The 19,747-nt window shown below is 46.9% G+C and overlaps 1 protein-coding gene across 4 annotated transcripts in view; it reads right to left on the bottom strand.

Moving 5' to 3' along the window:
• Positions 1–18,973, bottom strand: part of GNB1L (G protein subunit beta 1 like) — a 36,404-nt gene extending 17,431 nt beyond the window's left edge. Inside the window, exons 1-4 of one of the 4 annotated variants that reach the window (XM_072351306.1) lie at positions 18,849–18,911; positions 4,903–4,917; positions 1,879–2,046; positions 1,553–1,678 (exon numbers count right to left, since the gene is read on the bottom strand). In XM_072351306.1, coding sequence (XP_072207407.1) covers positions 1,553–1,678; positions 1,879–1,994 — 242 coding nt within the window. In that variant the 5' untranslated portion in view covers positions 1,995–2,046; positions 4,903–4,917; positions 18,849–18,911. Of the gene's footprint in view, positions 1–1,552; positions 1,679–1,878; positions 2,047–3,280; positions 3,386–3,481; positions 3,537–4,902; positions 4,918–17,129; positions 17,385–18,848 lie in introns of those variants that run through there. The other 3 variants (XM_072351304.1, XM_072351305.1, XM_072351307.1) reach the window with 3 other exon arrangements.
• Positions 18,974–19,747: the final 774 nt, after the last annotated feature.

The following is a 19,747-nucleotide window of genomic DNA, read 5'->3' as shown; positions in this document are numbered from 1 at the left end:
ACAGCTTATGTGTATGTTCAAAAGTTATCAGGAGGAAAGAGGGCCTGAGAGTCAGACAGACCGCCCTCACCAATAGCCACGTTTTCTTACCAAGAGGGACTCTATCAAACACAGTTATGCTATTTATATATGCAACTATTTATGGTTTTTTTGTGAGTATTTGAACGTTTTCATGACGAGAATACCACACATTAGCATATTTAGTACTCTTTTGCCATAAGAGTGGAACAGAATGATCAGGTTTGTTGGCAGCTGAAAGACAAAGAGGGATCACGAAGGTAAATGAAAGGCAACATTTATTCCAGCCACATGCAGGAAGACTCGCACACCTCCTTGTCCCAGGGAAAGCCCACGTGGTCCCACACAGCAAGGCCAAGAAGGCCAGTCAGACTGCACAGCGTTGGTTTACCCAGCTCCAGTTGCTCTGGAACAAAGCTGCAGTTTTGGAGTTAAAGTCCAGCAGCACAGGATACCTGTCCTGTCACTGCCTGGGAGGAGTCACCAGAAATTCCTCACCCATTTCTTATTTGAATTAGCAGCATCTCTTGACAGAACAACGCAAACAAAACAGAGATGCTAATCGGACTGATTTAAGGCTTCTTCAACATCAATACAGAAACTCCCATCTGCTGTTCAGCTGAGTGACAAACTGTGGAAACACAGCACTAGGAATACAAAAATGTGGTGGTGCTGCAAGAAACTGCTGTGGTTTAGAGCAGAATAACAAAAAACACAGATAAGCACTGTCCTAAAATTGCACTGCTGTATGAACTGTTACAAACCAAAAATAGAGGTAATGAAAAGCTCTGTAATTATACAAACAATACTCATTCAATAGGATTTTATGGGGGAGAGTGTTGATAATTGTACTTAAGTAGATAACAAATATAAATGCTAATGAGTTCCACTGTATATTATAAGAGATGTCTTCTCTAGATAAACATGTCAGAACACCTCCTAGTCACACAGACACTTTGGCATCCACTCTGCTCCGGATCACCTGTCTGATCCAAGGTACACAAATCTTCCCAACCTTCTCTTCCTAAATGAGAACACGGGCATTTTGCAACACGGGTGTGCAGCTCAGCATTCCTGCTCATTTCACACCATTCTCCCATCTCCAGTTCTCCTCCTCCCCCTTTCTCCTTCTCCTCACAACCTCTACGCTGTACCAGGTCTGATCTTCCCCCACAGCCAGTTGTGAAGTGCCCAACTTCAAACCCATTTTCTTTAAGCAGAAACTTCACCTGATGTCAGTGCCGTAGTAAGGACACAGTGAGGTTACAATGAAAAATGGTACAATGAATTTCTTTCTGAAGCACATGCAGTCACACTGCAATGCACTCACATGTGAATCATGAAGAAATTAACCGACCGTAGTAATCCTGGGGATTTATACTTCTGTACATTTTCTGTATGTGTTGGAGAGGCCGTCAGTGACTTCAAGAATAAAGGATTCCCACTCCTTATGGTTTTCTTTTTGTTCTTTGTTTCAACTCCGGTACATAACAGCAACAAAAATAATTTCCACTCCTTTTCCTGCCTCACTCACCTCAGGAGCCTGTCTTTACCATCCATCGTTTTCAAACAGTACACAGATTTTCTTCCATGGCCATCCAGGGCCGCGTCCACTCTGTGAGTTTTCAGGTTCCAGACATGGATAAACCCATTCTCAGACCTGGCAGCAAGAACAGATGCTGTTAAGACAGTTCAATACTTCCTCCCCTTTTTTCCCCAGCTGGAAGTTACACGTACAAAGACAACAGACCCATCATTTACCAGCCATGCATTTTGCTGTTTACCTAAAATAATATCCTCTACTTTAAAAGGAAATGTCTGTACAATGCTCAGCTTGGCCAGAAATCCTGATTTTCTTACCCAGAGAAGAGAATGGGGACGTCAGGCTCTTCACCTCCACAGGAAAAGTGCAGTGCATGGACAGCAGCACCGGCCCCTCTGAGCACAAAGTGTGGGTCTGGAGGTGGCTGAGCCATCCAAGCAACTGGGAGAGCAAAACGACACGGACACCGTGGAGGGCAAGGCAGCCTGCAATGAAGTTACAGCTGTGAATATTTTTGGATCAAGACATTAGCTTTTCTTAGAAGTAACATCCAACAATGGCAATTCGACATGCAGTCCTTTGGAAGTAATTCCTTTTAGCTTTGAGTGATCAAGCATCCACCCAATCTGCATGCTGACATTAGGTGGTGGTTTCCTTCTAAGCTCAGTGGTTGCTGAGTTGGCCATGTGCATAAACAACCTCATAAGTACAAAAGAGAGCCTGGACAAGTCACTGCAGAACTTTGGAGAAATCCTTGCTCTTGGGTACCAAAGTCAGCAAAAAGTCCCATGAGAAGTGAAAGGGATCGACACTTTGTGATGCCTTAAAAGCCCCCAGAAAGCACCCACCAGTTCCTGCAGGCAACCACGAGCATCCTCGAAGACATGGCTGTGTGCCCACAGCACCAGGAGCTCCGTACCCCCCCTCCCTCACACGGATAACAGAACACATGGCGGTGTGCTGATGCTGAAACACAGCAGTTCTGCAATGCTGTGCCACATCAGACAGCGACAGCCATGCCGAGTATGAAGCCTGTGTGATCTTAACACCCTCGGGTACCTTTTTCTGAAGCCCCCGCATGAAGCACAGGTATAAGGCTCACATCCATCAACGCACAGTCCGAAATCTCAAGGACCTCTTGAAGCGTCACCCCAGGTGTCAGAAAACGAGTTCTCTAATTAGCACAACATTTATTTTATCGTTAACTCCATTTAGCCTCAGGGAGACCGATCTGCTCGTGTTAACTGGGGATATCTGCAGCAAATTTAATTAAATGATTTGCTTAGCATTTAGGCTGGTCCGAGATCGAAATCTGGCCCAGGGGCTTGAAGAAGCAAGCTACCTAAGTTCATATGGAAGCGCCTTATGTTTGTCTCAGGTATCTGCACACTCTGACTCCCACCAGCTCTGAAAAAGCATTAAAATACACTGTTTTGCTGATGGCATTATTTGTTTGCAGGAGGAAGTCACCACTAAGAGGAGAAACCTCTCACAGGTTACACTTTGCTGCAAAGCCTCGTTATTTCAAAGAACAATTCATTATTAATCTCCCACACAAAGCTGGTTCTGCAGAGGCTGCAGAATACTCCCTGAGCCACTGAGTTCTGAGCGGTGGTATTCCAGTCTCATCACTTCCACATTTCATACATATATATTAGAAAAAGCTAAGCTTTTATTTTATGAGAGTCATTTAAAATATGTAAATGTCAAAAGGATTACCTTAGGAAAATCTCTCGGAGAATTAAAAACATTAACAGATTCCCACAGGAAAAATTCCAACAGAATTCAGCAACTCCCCTGTTCCCACTCCTGTCACTTGTATTTCTATCACACATGGAAGCAAAAACAAATTGCTATTCAAGTATCGCCCAAACACTCTCCTCCCCCCACAAACCCCACAGCTCTGCTTGAGACACCGACGGCTCCGACACAGCCATGGACAAGCTGCTCCTCTCTGCAGGCTCACACGGCAGCAGCTCCGCCATCAGAGCGCTTTTTCAGGTACAGGTGAAATAAATCTCTCTAAGCACGTCTGGCAAACTGATTGGGGCCTGAATCCTGCAGGTGTGCAGCCCTAATTACCACTGCAAAAATGCAGCGCACCCAGGTGTGCTCACCACCAGCTACAAGAAATCCCTGCTATTTCTTTTAATTCCTCGCCTGCCAGGTGCCACCCTCCCACAGGAAAACCCAGCACAGCGAGCTCAGGAAGAGGGGAACAAATGGACCCTCCTCCTTCCGCAGCTCCTCCATTCACACAGGGCCCGTCTCAGCCTGCGCTGCTGCACAGACCCGCCTGTGCTCAGCATCCTGCGCCACTGCTGCAACCGCAGGGGGGTGGGCAGAGCTGACTGAGTTACAGCTCACCTCAGCAAACGTGGGCTGTTGTATTTTACTGACAGCCAAGGGCCTGAGAGCTGGGACGTGGCTGGGTGCGCAGTTAGTTGGCGCAGTTAGGTGAGCTGCGGCCATTCTGAAGCACAGTCTGTCATTCTGCAGATACCGATGGAAGAAATGACAGAATATGGTGGCACGGCAAAGTCAGCAATAACGAGATGCACCCACAGGGCACCCTTACAAAGAAATTAGAACTGGTTATTTTCCATATCACCAATGACGGCCAAAGTACAAATTAAGCACAGTGAGGTGTATTTGTATTTGATATTTAACCTTGAAAATTACCCCCCCCAAAAAAGCAAATAACAACCAACAAAACCCCACAGCAATGGCAGGAAGGGACAGGAAGCACTCAGCAGTGTGCACAGAGGGTATGGATCCCAGGCAGATTTCCAGATGGAAACCTTCTGCTCATGAACCTTGCTAAAGACACCTCAGGGCCAAAGAGACCGCACTGGTTTGCAGTGCCTGGCCATGCAGCCTTGTATTAACTGCCAGCAGGCACTGCTGCTGTGCAGGCAGCACCATGGCCACACCGGTCCCCTTCCTCCAGGCAGTGCCACCAACCCGCCATGACAGCAGCTCCCCGGCTCACACTTACACAACCAGCAGTGGAAGTTTCCACATTGTAGCTGTAACAGCCGACAGGTCAGCTGCAAACAGAACTGCAGATCAGCAGCTGGCGGGACACCAAGCCATCTTCTGCGTGCAGGGAAAGCAGCCCAACAACCACCACACAACACAACACACCGCAATGGCTTTCACTTGGATAGTGGCTGTTGATGGCGCAGGCACCTCACTGCACACAGCGTCCCACAGCGGGACAGTGCTGCAGCACAGCGTGTTGTGATGTTAAGTAACGACGTTTGCATGGAGAACACACACACGTGGCAGTGCGTTACCTTCAGGAGCACTGAGCCCTACGGCCGTGCCTGCAGGCTCACCTTTAATTCTTCCATCTGCCATTGTTGAAGTCACCGTATAATAATCATTATCCGCAGGAAAACAGTCAGCATGGGAACGAAAGAAAGATGGACAGTAATTATCTGAGAGATACTGAGTTATCATATGGCTCTCACTGCCTCTTACACACTTTGGTCACTGAAACAAAAAGTATTAATCAATATGTAAAAGCCACAAATGAACACAAACATTAATTATTCTAGTACTCCCACTGTGCCAGACTGATAACTCTTTTCAGCCTTTCATTCTGACACTCCTGCCTTCAGCCATCAGCTGCCTGGCCTCTCCCAGCACTGTTCCACCTCTGGGGCACTGCACACCTCACTGAGGGCAGCCAAATAGCACAGTTACATTCTCACTAAATATATGGGGGCTGAAAGCAGGATACCTCCTCATCACGATGTCAGCACATTGGCTTTTAGTAAGGACAGCCCAAAATACGGTGTGGAAATACAGCTGAGATGGAGGATGCTCTGCTGTTTCACCAACAGGTTCACGCTGCAGATGAGGAAAGGCAGCCCATCATTTGGGAACCACCACCTGCTCGGTGCAGTGAGATGTAGGCACAGAACACAGCAGTTTTGCTCTGCAACACACCCCCCATCAAAGGAACAGGAAAGATGATATTAACAAAAATGACGAGGCAGGATCTCCTACAACATGCAGAACGTCAGCAAAGAGAAGAATTCACAGAACAGCCTCACTGCGACACACAGAGCAGAATGATCTCAGTTCACCCGACTGATGCACCACAGTGCACAGCACAGAGCAGCCCCAGCCCCCAAGGACTAACAGCGCCTGGGGTAGCATGGGCTTCATTTCACCTCCTGACATTGCAGCAGACATTTCCCGCAATAACCTTCTTTGGTAACAAACTATTAAAAAGAACTGACGGAGAAGAAATGGATCGAGTTGTTACAGCAGCTGAAGTTATTTGAGCCGGAATGATGTGTCTGCAATTAAGGATTCTGTAACTCTGCCCAATTAAAGTATCGCTTTATTTGGGAACTAATTAATTCTAAACACATATTTTTCCCATGACAAACTTTTATGATTATTTAATTTATTCTGTTATAATTGCTTTAATTAATCTACTCTTGTATAATACGATGCTGTTATTCTGGCACCCGACCAACGACGACAAAAAATTGATTGCAGTTCCGTGGCGCAAGAGCAGAAACTGTCACGGCAGTTTCAACACGGCCTTTATTTATTTGTCTGTTCTATGACTTCTCTTTTCCTCCCACAGGGCACAGGAAACACAATGTGCAGCGGATGACATTCTGTCTTCTGCGCTTTTTTCTTCAAAGTGTGAAATATAACCAAAGAGCGCGGAATTACGGACACGGTGTAACACGATATCACGTAATGAAAAGCAACCTATGGGAAATGCATGTGCTCTCCCGACAGGCACCACGCCGTGACTCACCAATCCATTCCTGGTGCACAGAACCAAGCCTGGTGCTGCCGGAAACGGACGTGGGACTGTGCTCAGAGTGCGGCCTTCCACAGCCACCAGAAGGGGACGGGGCCAAAACCCACCTTCACGCTTATCTTCAGATGGTGTTAATTTTTATATTCCATTCAGTTCTATGAGAGCCACATTTTCATCTCACATCAGGTTACCATACACGTAACTAAAACTCTTCTTACTCCACAAGTAGCCTAACTATGTTAAAACAGAAATGTACACCGACATTTAGCAGTGTATCTTATTTTGCTTTGGCCACACCTGAAATACAAATTACTGCCACTTACAGATCCAAGTCCTCAAGCTCCTTTGGATATGAACGGCCCTTAATGAACATGAATGCATCCAGCTGTGGGAGGGAGGCAGTACTGAGCAGCGCCCCACAAAGACAAAATAGGGAACATCACCTCTGCCAGGAGAGTTATAGAGTAAGAAGTTCAGTCATGCTATGAAATGCCTCCTGAAACTCAGGCCTAATTAATAATTTGGATATTAGGATTCCAGTAAAGCATAAACAAATGTTATTTGGATAAGTCAAGCAAATTAATCTAAGAAATCTAATGAGAATCACTGTAATTCCAGTGCAAACAGGACTGACACGTACAAGGCAAATATTACCTGAATATAAAATAAAAACGTTTATTTTAACAGTTTAACCTAAGTTTGCACTCGAGATGCAAACCCACAGCTGTTCTTTCATGCTGGATTCATCAAGTAAGGCTGTACCCACTTTGGAAGAGCACCTAGGTTGCTTTCATTGAATATGCTCTCATGTCCAACACTGAGCCTGATCACATACTAAACAGGTGTGTTATTAATGTTAATTAATATTAACTAACAAAAAGCAGATGCCAGGCTGAACAGCGGCTGAGTACTGGCAATGCTCAGCTCTGAGCTCCGGGTACTGACCCCACGTCTGTGACATTCTGACCAACCAGCAGATCTGCGTTAAGGAACAATGCTAATTAGCATCTAGCAAATGGGCAGGCAAACCAGAGCTGCAGAACACAGTCCCATGGTTCAAACTTCGCTCCCGTCACCTGCAATGAACCTTCTGGCCAAAAACAGGGTGAAATGCAGAGCTGTGTCACCGCCCTCATGGGAAGCTCAGAACAATCCTGTGGCACCTGAACTTGAACTCCCAGACTCCGACCAGGCGCCCACCAGCCCCCGAGCTGCCAGGAACTGAAGAGCAGCCTTTCCCCAGATCATCAGATTAGGTCATCTCCAGACCAGATTCATTAGGAAAGCTTTTACCCGTCCTACTACCTCAAACCAGAAAATCTAGATCTTAGTATAGCCTATTTTACAGCACAACAAAACTGATATAAATATTTAAACACTAATTAAAAGGCCTCTCTTGTTAAAGAGTAAATAAATAATTGAAAGCTACTTCTCCTGATAAATGCTATTAAACGCAATTGTATTTATCTTGCCCTTCTCAGAAAAAACAGGGCTTAGGGGAGGCTGCTGGACTGCTGAGCCCTTACCTTCAGTCAGCCACACAGCCCCACTCTTGTGACAGCAGATTAACCCTGAACACCTCTGGCAGTCGTACCGTCCCCACTTCATGCAGCCGTAGTGCACCAACACCGCTCCAAAAGGGGAGAAGAAAGAGTTTAGGGAAATGCTGCATCAGTGGGAATTCTGTGGTAAACCCAATTTCCATGTTCTTCCTAAAACATCCCGTCTCCTAGAAAGGTAAGTAACCGTCACCTTCTGGCAGATGCATTTTCTGCTCATAAGCAAATATGAGATCTGCATAAAACACAGCATGGGGGATTGCAGTGTATTTTCCCTGGTCTCCTCCTCAGGTGGATAACAAGTGTGGCATGAGATGAAAACAAAGAAATAGTGGCATTATGAGCAGTGCGAGGAATGGAGGGTAGGCTAATCCGTGAGCTGCAGTAATGAACAACGGGACAGCCATCAGATTGATTTCACCTATTCTGCAGGACCTTCATCAGATTCTCCGTCTGTAACTCAAACTTTAGAAGTATGATAATTTACGGAAAGGAGATTAATTTAGCCATTTTGAGTCAAAGACGTATTTCATAGCTTCATCCCAAATCCTGTACGTTGTGAGGATCCCTTTCCCCTTTGAAGACTTAGTGAATGATTGAAGCTTCTACTTTCTGAGAAACAGATAACACAAGACTAGTAATCTGACTCTAAGCCATTGGATAAAGGCAGTTTGTTTCCTCTTAGCCCATCTGTCAACACCTCTTCAGTAATTAGTCCTAATTATTACAAAGGGCTAGCCTCCCATTCGCATTATTAAATCAGAAATAGTATCATAGCCAGGTATCTTTCAACGCCTACCAGGCTGGCGACCTTCGATTCCATTGAATCTTCTATCAGTATCCGCCTTTGGAAGAGCCTCGGCAGTAATTTTAGCAGTGGCTTCAAAGATGCAAATCCCACAGTGGAATTCCAGGGATGCATTCATGTACACACCCACCCCATGTGGCAGGAGAGCAAGCAACACAATTGACCTTCGCATTGTTCTCTAAACTCCTGTGATATAAAGCTCACATCTCTGCTTCATACAATGCCTGCGTGCTTAGAAGCGCCTTTGAACTAAAAGGCCAGGAGGAAAAATAGTGAAACTGTCCGTAAAGGCGAGGGTCAAATCTTTGTTAAGAGAACAATACATCTGGAACTCTTTTTTTCCCACATCAAGGTAATTTTGCAAACAGTAAATAGTGACTAAAAATACGCATAAACATATTTAGGTGTGAAGACTTAAAAGGCTGCGTTTATTTTTGCCCCGGCAAACAGAAGGACGATGACATCAAAACTCACAGGATGGGGGCTCGCTCTGCTCAGGCAGTTGAAATGTGAAAAGGAGACACCCCTTAGAACTGGGCCTCTGTTTCGTCCAACTCAAAACCAAACGTTTCCCAGCAGCACCTCTAAGAACACCACCCAGGGTTTCTTGACACCAGGTTTCTCATCAGTACCACTCCAGCTTTACTCAAGACGCAGTGAAGCAACATTGGGCAGCACAGCACATGGACGGGCCTCTACCCACAGCCTGTGTCTGGGGCAGCAGCAGAGATGCAGAGAGTTCTCCATGTGAAAAGTACACCCACATTCTCTACTGAAACAGCGTATTTTTGTTTCCACAATGTTTCCACATGCTGTGTGGATGCCCCAGCCCACAGGAAGGTGCACCAAGCCCCAGGCCCTGGGCCCCACCTGTGGGTGTGCACAGCCTAAAAGTCCCTCTTCTGTCTCATCCTTCCACTTGGCCAACTTCAAATGAGCACAAAGACATGGCAGGCAGCACTGCAGCATGAAGAAACCGCTCTTAACCAGAAACTGCTTCCTGCAGAGCTGCCATGCACACCTTCAGGGCACCGCGCAGCACCTGGCTCTTCAGAGATAACCAACTGCCAAGAAAAAACAACAAACACACACAAAATTTGCTTCCCAGTCTGTACATTTTCCAACTAAATGTCACGCTGGTAACACGCGCAGCAGCAGGCAGCATTTGACTATCACTGGATCAGACTCTGAAACATAAAAATACTTCCAAGTATCAGCAGTGCACTATTAACATGCTTGCCACCAATTATTTCTTGATTATCCTTATGAGAATTAAACATATTAACAACCAGACCTTTTCAAATGGAAGCACTGTATAAGATGCCCTGCAGGGTCAGGTGAGTGGTCCATGCAGCCCAGTATCCCATTTCCAGCAGTGAAGGGCTATTTACAGAGGCTACATTGAGAAAGCCTGACTGCCTTTGCAGTCCATTCCCAGCAGGCCCACCCATACCCAAGCACTACTTTACTGGGGTTAGAAGGCACTGTAATTTTGCTATCCATTTGTGGTCCTGCTGCCCATGAAACTGCCCAATCCCTTTAGAACCAGCTGATATCACTGCCTTCACTGCCTCCTGGGAGCAAGTTCACTATCCGAGCACCAGGAGTATTTTATTTTACCTGTCGTAAACTGGAGCACCACGTAGCTCCGCTGAGTGCCCTCTAGCTTTTGCACTGCAGGACTTTGAGGTTTCACATTCAGCTTTTCCACCCCCGCCATGACTTTATAAATCCCAGAGATAAATCTCTCTCTGAACGAGGAGTCCCAGCCTTTTAACTTCTCCTTTGAGGACAGCCGTTCCATTTCCCCCAGTCATTTCGGTCATCACTGTCAGTATCATCTCTAACTGTACTAAATCCACCTGGGAAAAGCAGAGATCTGAAAACACAACTTCTGACTTAGTCCCAGAAGGCTTTGTGCAGCAGCCAGGTGACAGCCCTGCTGAGATAAACCTTCTCTGACCTCAAAATCACACATCTTTCAAGAGGGAAGTCACCTCATTCTTCTGTAGATACAGCTGTAGCTAGCACACTTGGCAAATGAAGCTGTCTTTGCCTACAATAGGATTTCTGCTGCAGGACAAGCCAGCAGAGAAATGGCCCGGTGTGCGTGCACTGCCCAGGGATCTATATGCAGAAGAAATAGCACAGTACTTTTCACAGCACTTCCCAAAGCACCTACACCACCCAGAACTGCAGTTAGAATGGCAGGGGAAGCGATGCTGTTCTCTGCACATCTAAGCCAAACAGAGCGCTGCCCTGCACAACTGCCTGCCTGTCAGGGAAGGAAAAGGTCCACCTGCTCTGTATCAACCTGCAGAGCTCTAATGCACTTCTGCAGTGAGAAGCTCTACAGCCTCCAAACGACCAAAACACATCAATAATCTTACACACGAGCAGCACCACGCAGACAATGCAGCTTTTAAGGAGCTGATGCACGCAGTGAAGATGTGCATGCACACCTGTGAGCAGCAGCCAAGGACCGCTAACCCAGCAGCTGTCTTTATCTCTCTAACACAAGTCTTCATCACAATGTGTTTTCCATAAACCAGGTATAACTCAGCCTGTGAGGTAAGTTCCTTTTCCAGATCTGCAAGTCCCAGTTTCAGGGAAGAAGACTGCCAAGACATATAATACCGACCATAGCAATAAATTCTTCACAGATGAGGTTTTATACATAAATTACCTTTGTTTACAGTCTCAGAATGCTCTTCTACGTTTTATGGGATAACATGGACGATGAGCACCCCTGTATTTCTTGTAGGTATAATGTGAGACAGACTTCTCATATATGCAAACGATGATGTGACCGAGTTGCACTGTCTGCTCCCCCAGCCATCACTGAACAAACGTGGTGACACAGCAGGCACTTGCCTAAGAGAAGCGCCCAGCCTGCGATGAAGATATGTCTGTACAAATTCAGTCTAACCGGGATTAAACATGAATCACGCAGTTAAACAAAAGCAATAAAAATACCTGAAAGGCTTTTTTCTAAACCTTATAAACGTGGATTCCTTAAAGTGCTATTTCTTAGTTTAGTAATTGGTACATTTATGGTTTGGCAGAGTACCTCCTCTTAGGCAAACTGTACGTTTTAAGTGCACAATTTATATTTAATTGAAACTAGCACTGTCATCTGTACAAAATCTGGCTGGATTTCACTGGCTGAGCTTTAGGTATTTTGCTGGTCCTGCTGGATTTTTAAAGCCCTAGAGGTGTAGGAATGGAATGAGTCTGCTTGCTATTATTAGCAGTCTCTAGTAAGTACTATTGGTGACCCACAGGACCTCCATCCCAGCCATTCTCCACACATCCATTCAGGACTGGGTGCTTCAGCCTCGGTTCACACACACTTGCCTCAGCAGCTCTGATTTCAGGCAATCACAATGAATGTGAACTGGCAATCAGGACCAGGACCCCAGCTCTACGAACTGCTCTACCCTCAGCTTCTGGGCGAGCTTCAGAGTTACAAACAAGAGCAGCTCCAGAATCAGCCATTTTTCTACAAGGTCACAGTCTTGGTCCACTGCATTAAACAGCAACACTGCCAGCAACGTGCCAAAAGGCTCCAATCCCAGCCGCTGAACCCCAGCAGCAATCGTAGCAATGGCATGGGAAGGCCCGTCCTGCTGCCACAACAGCGGGGGAAGGACCAGGCATGAAGGCTCATCAACAAGATCAGGCAAAAAAGAAAACACTGAATCATATTAAAGTCATTACCAGCAATACGGAGTGCCATAGGACACGCAGTCAGGCCGGCAAAGCCTTCAGGCTCAGTCTTGCACTGAGCTGCCAGGAGGCGCTCCAGGAGCAGTAGGTGACTCAGACACTCCTGCCTCCCTTTGCATGGACAACAGATGATGGCACCCCGCTGCCATGGAACGCACTGCTGTGTGCCATGACCGACAGCTCCAGCTAGAAGACCACACAAGATAACCATAGCAGTGCTCAACGGGCACAAAGGCACTCATTTCCGAGATTCTCCCTTTTTACTTCTAAATTAGATATTATTAAATGTCCAATTACATCATCAGCCACACACAACATTTACAGCATAAAATTGCTATAATTAAACGCTAACTGTTGATTATAATAATTTAGCAATGGAGCGATAAAATAAACAAGTACCTTTAAAAAGTTACTTCCAAAGAGTAACCAGATGATGCAAGAGGGGGAACTGTCAGACCCTCAGGCGGGGCCACGAGGTGCAAGGCACAAGGCTGCCCAGGCACTGCGTCCTTCAGATCCACCTTTGGCTGTGCTGCAGGTCTGCAGTGCAGCTGGTGGCAAAAGAGTGAATTCCTGTCCTAAGTGTTCAGAATTTCAGTGTCAGCTGGAAACTGGTCACTTGGAAAAGGAACAGCCTACATGGAGACTAAGCGTAGTAAAGATCTGGGGCAGTCAGGCAGCTCAGTCCACCTCACACTAAGGTTACGTAGGTCACTCCTATGCAAGTTGGAATGGACAATAACAAAAACTTTACATCTGGGATTACAGTGAAAATTGTTTTTTTTTGTATAAAAATCAAACAGAATGCGGCCCATTTTTGACAAACTCCTTTTGTTTTTGTTTTTATTCCAGGTGGATCTTCAGCTGAGCAAGAACCGAGCTGGAAACGTGCAGTGCAAGCCAAATGCCCGCTCAGCTGAGCATGGCTGCTCATCCCTTGCTACGTTACATGGCTTTCCTCTGCTGAGAACAAAACACACTTTGCCAAGAACCACACTCCTCAGCAGGAAGAACGGCCGTGCCCAATCCCATAGCTCCATTCCTTAAAAAGCAGCATAAAAACCACGACAAGCCAGGTTAAAAAAGAGCAACAAATGAAGGCCTTCTATCAGGGTAACCGGCTGAGGGGTGGGAAGAATAACGTGTTACACCACCGTGGAGGAAACACATACAGCAAGTGGAAAAACGGACTATAAAAAGCTCGTCTTACATAAACATGGGAGGAAATAACCAACACCCTCAATTGTTGAAGTGAAAGGAGGAGGACCTGAATACACAATTAGAAAAAAAAGAAGTAAACGTGAAAATCTGCAATGTTTCACATTTTCCCAACTCTTCTCAAATCTGAATGTCTCGTTCAGTTGAGCCCAGCTGCTCCCAGCCCATCGGCCGGGTCTCACTGTACCACACGGCTACACAACACAGCACTAGAGACTCCCCTGTCCAACAACCCAACACCAGATGGAGCCCTCTGCACCTGGGGCAGGGGACTGTTGTGCAAAGGAAAGGGCACGGTGCTGTGCTGCAGTAAAGGCGAGTGCTGCCACAGCAAACCATGCCTGCTCCGATGCATCCCAGCTGCTCCCCTCCAGTCACAGCGCAGCCTCTCCCCAGCCAGGAGCCAGCGTGGCAGCTTCTCCTATGGCAGAGACACCAGTAGTCGGTACTCTGATCTGCAGCAGGCATGAAGTCTCTAAGAAAGAGATATCCAAACAGTTTCCACAATATCATCTCCCATTTTTCCACTGAGGCCATTTTCTCTAGCAGGGAAAATACACTGGCTCGTGGATTTAGCAAAGGCATCACCTTCCAGCTCCAGAGCTTGAACTTATCAGCAACTACTCAGCGAGAGCAACGCGCTCAGGTCGGAATGCAGACACACAGGACACAGGCTCCACTAATCCTTACAAACCACTCCTTCCTCAGGCATCCACTGTATAAAAGATCACCAAACTGACACCAAATGAGGCAGAAGTCAGGATTTCTAATGAACTCATCGAGGTTAAAAATCTTCACTCTAACCAGGACTTTCCTTCCTCAGACCCTCCCCATGGCGAGGCTGCCCTGCAGACCTCCACCTCCTTGGTGCCACCCCTTTACATGCACAGAGCACCACGCAAATCTCTACCAATTCCATAATGCAAATATAACAACTGAACTCTGAGATGCTTTCACAGCTCTCCTGCTCTAGTCCTCAAGCAGTTACTTTTTGCTGTTCAAACACAAAATCTGATGATAGAAACTGGCATTTTGAGGAAAGCAGAAACTGCTCATCAAATGAGCAAGTGGAGCTATGCTTCTGGGTATGTATTACACTACCATTTTTGCATATCACCTACTCTACTAAATATACAAAACACTGAGCAAGTGATAGCCTTGTCAGCCACCAGCTAATCACATGAAAAATTATTAGGCTTAGGAAAACAATAAAAGCAGAAGCCAGCTGTGCGTTTGCTGGATGAAAATCCCAGTGTCTCCACGTTAGCTCATGTGCATTTCAATTTCTGGGAAGAAAATAATGGGAGTTTCTCCACCCTTTCTCATGTGAGCCATAAAACAGATTTATTACCTAGGATATATTCTGTGTTTTCTCCTGAGGAAAAAAAAGAAAGTGGTGGAACAAGTTCATTTTTTCCCTTCTACAACGAGGATTTTCTTTACAACGAACACAGCGCTAAATTTTGGTATCATGTGGCTCTCCCATTTAATGCTCCGGTCACACTTTTTACCTTTCTAAATCTCAAAGTGCAGCATTTTCATCTCCGTGGGGAACACACAGCTGCTCCAGCTGCCCGACTGTGAAGCGGCCGTTCGAACACTCCTACCTGCTGTGTTTTCAAGCGGAATCCTTTCCTTCTCTAAATCAAAGAAATTTAAAGTCTACTAAAAAAATCACGGAGTAACTTAAAATAACAACTAACAAAATGTAAAGGCCAGACATCGCTCCGCTTGTCTTTGCAAACAGCTCCTGCTCAGCACTGCAGGACAGCCAGCAGACACCCAGCAGCTCTGGGAAACCTAGAGGCAGAGGTCAGGGCTGAGTATCGCCTGGAAAGGTTTTCCTGTACAAATTACTTTCTCTTTTTTCTGTAACGATCACAGTTTGACCTTTGAAAATAAATTACGAGAGTTTGCAGGCTGGAAGGATTTGAGTCCCAGGGCTCCTCATCTGCTTGCAGCACAACGCTCCGATTCTACACCCCTCTGAAGAGCAGTGAGAATAAATCCGTCCTTAGGAAAGGTGCTGTCCTGCAGTTTCCACTTCTGAGATGCAGAAGAGACGGACTCACACCTGAAAAGCTTCTGAACCACAACACAGCCCAGCCCCTCCAGCTGAGCGCTCAGCAAACTGCCGGGGATAATACACGCCTTTCAAAACAGTACCCAGTAATAGCCCTGTCCTTAGGGACCTTGTCACACTTGCCACCTAACCACAACCTGCAGCAGCACTCCTGATAACAGCACCTACCCTGTAACCAGCCGCTTTTCACGGCACAGCAAACCTGATGTCCCACAAAGGTTCTTTCAAACAGCCCCTCACTGTAAGGACACAAACAGCAAGCCAAAAGCAGCACTGAAACAACATTAGAAAAATGAGCTGTGCCATCGTTAGCTGCACGTCAATAAAATGTGCCTTAGGGAGTTGTGAAACACATATATTTGTATACACATACATACACGCACACGTATTTTGCTTAGGAAAAGCAGAGTCCACTTCCTTTCAGCACACAGCGGTGCCAGCACATGGCTCTAAATGAAGCTCTTTTGCTTGGGCAGAAAATAGGCTGATATTTTTGTAATTATTTCTTTCTCGTGGCTCTGTGAGCACCTGTACTGCTGCACAGAGAACAGCAGGAAGACACAACAACTAACCCACAGAACAATTGCTGAGTAAGCGGTCAAGGCATTACTAATTGGAAACCCATCATTTGTCCTGCCAGACATACTGCAGTGAGTCCAACTCTATTCACATACCGAAAACCCATCCACACTGACTGCTGGATCAAAGTGCTCCTACTGCTATGAAACTTGCCTTTTTCCTATGTAAAGACACTCCCACAACCACACAATACTGTGCCAGGCTTCAAGCTTGTACAGAAGTAAAGTAGCAGTATTGCACTACAGCTTCAAAAGGATGTGCAAAAAGTAAAGCTCAACTGTTTTTAACCATCCCTATACTTGCCTTTCCAACCCCAGGGATGTAAGATGCACCTCTAACCCAACCTGCCCACAACAACAGTACCATTTATTACTAAGCGCAGCCGTAGCAGCGATTATCCACCACAAAGGCAATGCTTCATACTGGAATGCTCTCTGCCCGCCGTGCCGCCAGGGGGCGCATTGCGGCCCTCGGGATATCCGGCCCCGTGAGCCGTGGTTCGGCTCCGCGCCCCACGTGGGCCCGCTCGGATTTTACGTGATCCGGTTCAACACCGCTTCCTTTCGAACGCCTTGAAAAGACGCGTTTCTGACGGCCACAAAAGCGCCCGGCCCGGACACCGCGCTGCCCCCTCGGTAGGACGGCCCCGGGGCGGCGCGCTCGCCTCGTCCGCGTGTAACGGCAGTGCGCATTGCTCCAGGCCGGCTGCCGTTACACGCGGCCGAGGCGAGCGCGCCGCCCCGCGCAGGCGCACTCCGCCTCCCCCCGAGCCGCCTCCGCGCCCCGCAGCGCCTCACCGAGCGCCGCTCCGCCTCGGGGTGGGGAACGAACCGGCGAGGAGTCGGCGAGGATCCGGCGCTGCCCCCGCCGCTGCTTCCCGGAGCTCTTGGCACCGGCCGGGGGAATGGAGGGCGCGGCGCGCATGCGCGTGGTGCCGCACGGTGTGCCGCGGTGCGCGTTGGAACAGCTGAGCTCGAGCTAAAGCCAGATCGGATTTAACACAGGCGGCTGCAGGTTGTGACTGGAAGTCACGGTACAGCGCAGCTTTCTGCACGCAGAGCTCTCAGATGCACGCTCCTTCCGAGCAGCAGCAGCACGCTGCCGGTATTGCCGGTACCGCCAGCACCAACCGCCGCACAACGGGACGGGCTGCAGCACGCCCCTCTCGTGGGGCAGGAAGGAGCCGGCCCTCTAGTGAAATAAAGCTTTCAACCCCCGCCTTCCAAACAAACGCTGCATTGTGGACTCCAAGCTCCTTAGGTAAAGCCCTGGGTCTCAAATCCAAAAGATACACCGTGTCCTTTTAATAATTTCATAGTGGAAACCCTTTATTTGCCCATTCCTACGGTGTCATGGAGGTTTTCAATGATTCTGGTTTAGGTTTCGGGATTAGGTGAAACCAGAGTGCCTTAAACCTCTTTAGAGGTTTGGGATTAGGTCCGCAGCCGGCCCGCTACAGCCTTTCTGTGCAAGTCTAAATTAAATGGCAGCAGTATTTGTTGTGCGCGGATTCACAGGTGTTTGGCAAAATACCAGAAAGCATAAAGGAACCGCTGGAAGAATCGCGGAGGCAAAGCCATGGAAACATGAGCATTAGCTAAGTACTGCGGGATCACTTGCAACTGGGGGGCATTTCAGGCTGCTTCTAAGTGAATTTAAGCACGGATATAATTTTTATGTGCGTCTCTCACGTGAATGTGAGTAAATTGAAGATCTGTCATGCAAATGGATCAAGGGTTCTTATTTGGGTATCACATTCTGGTACTTGCTGCCTTTTTTATAGCAAATGCATATTAAAGTTCATCAAACAGCTGATAGCACTGAAGCTCTATTGTTTTATCGTACACATAAATTCTACTCCGTGCATTGCCCTGACAGCATGTGTTAGGTCACGAGGAGAGAAGCACAACAGATTTATGTCTGTTATTAAAACTCCACCCTGTCTGGGTCAGAAGGCACCGTCATTTACCTCGTTGATGACCACGGACTAATTGGAGGAGATAGTTTCGTTGTGCAGGCTGTCTACTGTGAGGCCTTTCAGCAGCTTTGCAATCAATATCTCTGCTAAGGATATTTCTCCTTGCTCGGCCCCATACTAGCAAAGCCTGGCTGACTGGCCATACCCCAACACACAGGCTGAGGTGAGTAGATTTCATCAGGTGGAATGGAGAGCAGCTCAGCACTGTAATGCCAGGATCTCTGCAAAATGCAGCAGCTGGTTAGGTTGCACTTGCAGGGAAAAGCCATGCTTCAGAAACCTGCCTCTGTGATGCCCTGGTATCAGAGGAGCAGGACAAATAGTTACAGCGAGGCAATGCACAGAGCACAGTGGGTTGGCTCCTACAGCTGTCCGAAATTAGTTAATCCTTGAGCATAACTATCTCCTCACATTACTAATTCATTTCACCTGTGATGTGCCTGCCAGCCCCCTCCAAAGAACTGTATTTTAAATGCATTTCTCTCCCCAAGTAACTGGTTTTCAATTGCAACTTGCCTGTATTTAGAAAGTCACTTACATCTCAGAATTCCAGGGTTTCTCTGGTGTTTTCTTTCCAGGCCAACAGTCAGTTCCCTTGTAGGCAGCGTTTCTGGATTCCTATGGCAAATCCTCTGATTACCAACGTACACAACCAGAGCGTATCTTCTCAAGGCTGCCTGCAGGATCAAAACAGAAACAGTTGATTTTCAAAAGAATATCTCCACTCTAATCAAATGAGCTGTAAAAGTAGGAGGGAGGCAAACTGGAAGGATTTTATAATCTTAGAATCTGTAACAAACATTATTTACAGCTTGAGATCTATATGGGGCTTGAGCTTTTAATACAAGTTCTTCCCATCCTTAATGGTGCATGTAAGGAAGAACAAGAGAGAAATGTTACCAGCCAAGGACAAAACCATAAAATAACGAGCAGCAGCAAAATGAAATGAAAATATTAGGGACCAAGGGAGGCTAGGTGGGAGTTCATCTTCATACATGATTGATCACTACTTAAAAAGAAAAAAAGACACTGTCCTCATCCTTAAATGAGATGGCAGCCAGGATTCTTGTAATTCTCACACCCCTGAACCTCACATCCCTCAACCTCTAGGTGGGAACTGAAGGGGCAAACTCCCCCCCACTGAACGTGTACAAGTCTATGGGACTAGATGACTTGAATCCCAGGGAACTAAAGGACCTGGCTGTTAAGGGTGCCGAGCCACTCTTCAGCATATGTGAAAAGTCATGGCTGTCACGCTAAGTCCCCAGGGTCTGGAAAAGAGGAAACTTCACTTTCATTTACAAGAAAGGATGGAGGAGGACACAGGAAACTACAGGCCAGTGAGCCTCACTTCTATGTGAGGGAAGACCATGGAACAGATCCTCCTGGAAGACATTTCCTGCGAGTTTCAGGGACCTCACCTATATCTCAGGGAAA

This window comes from Excalfactoria chinensis, chromosome 16, assembly GCF_039878825.1.
Source record: "Excalfactoria chinensis isolate bCotChi1 chromosome 16, bCotChi1.hap2, whole genome shotgun sequence".
Lineage (NCBI taxonomy): Eukaryota > Metazoa > Chordata > Aves > Galliformes > Phasianidae > Excalfactoria > Excalfactoria chinensis.
This window is presented reverse-complemented; position numbering and strand designations above follow the sequence as displayed.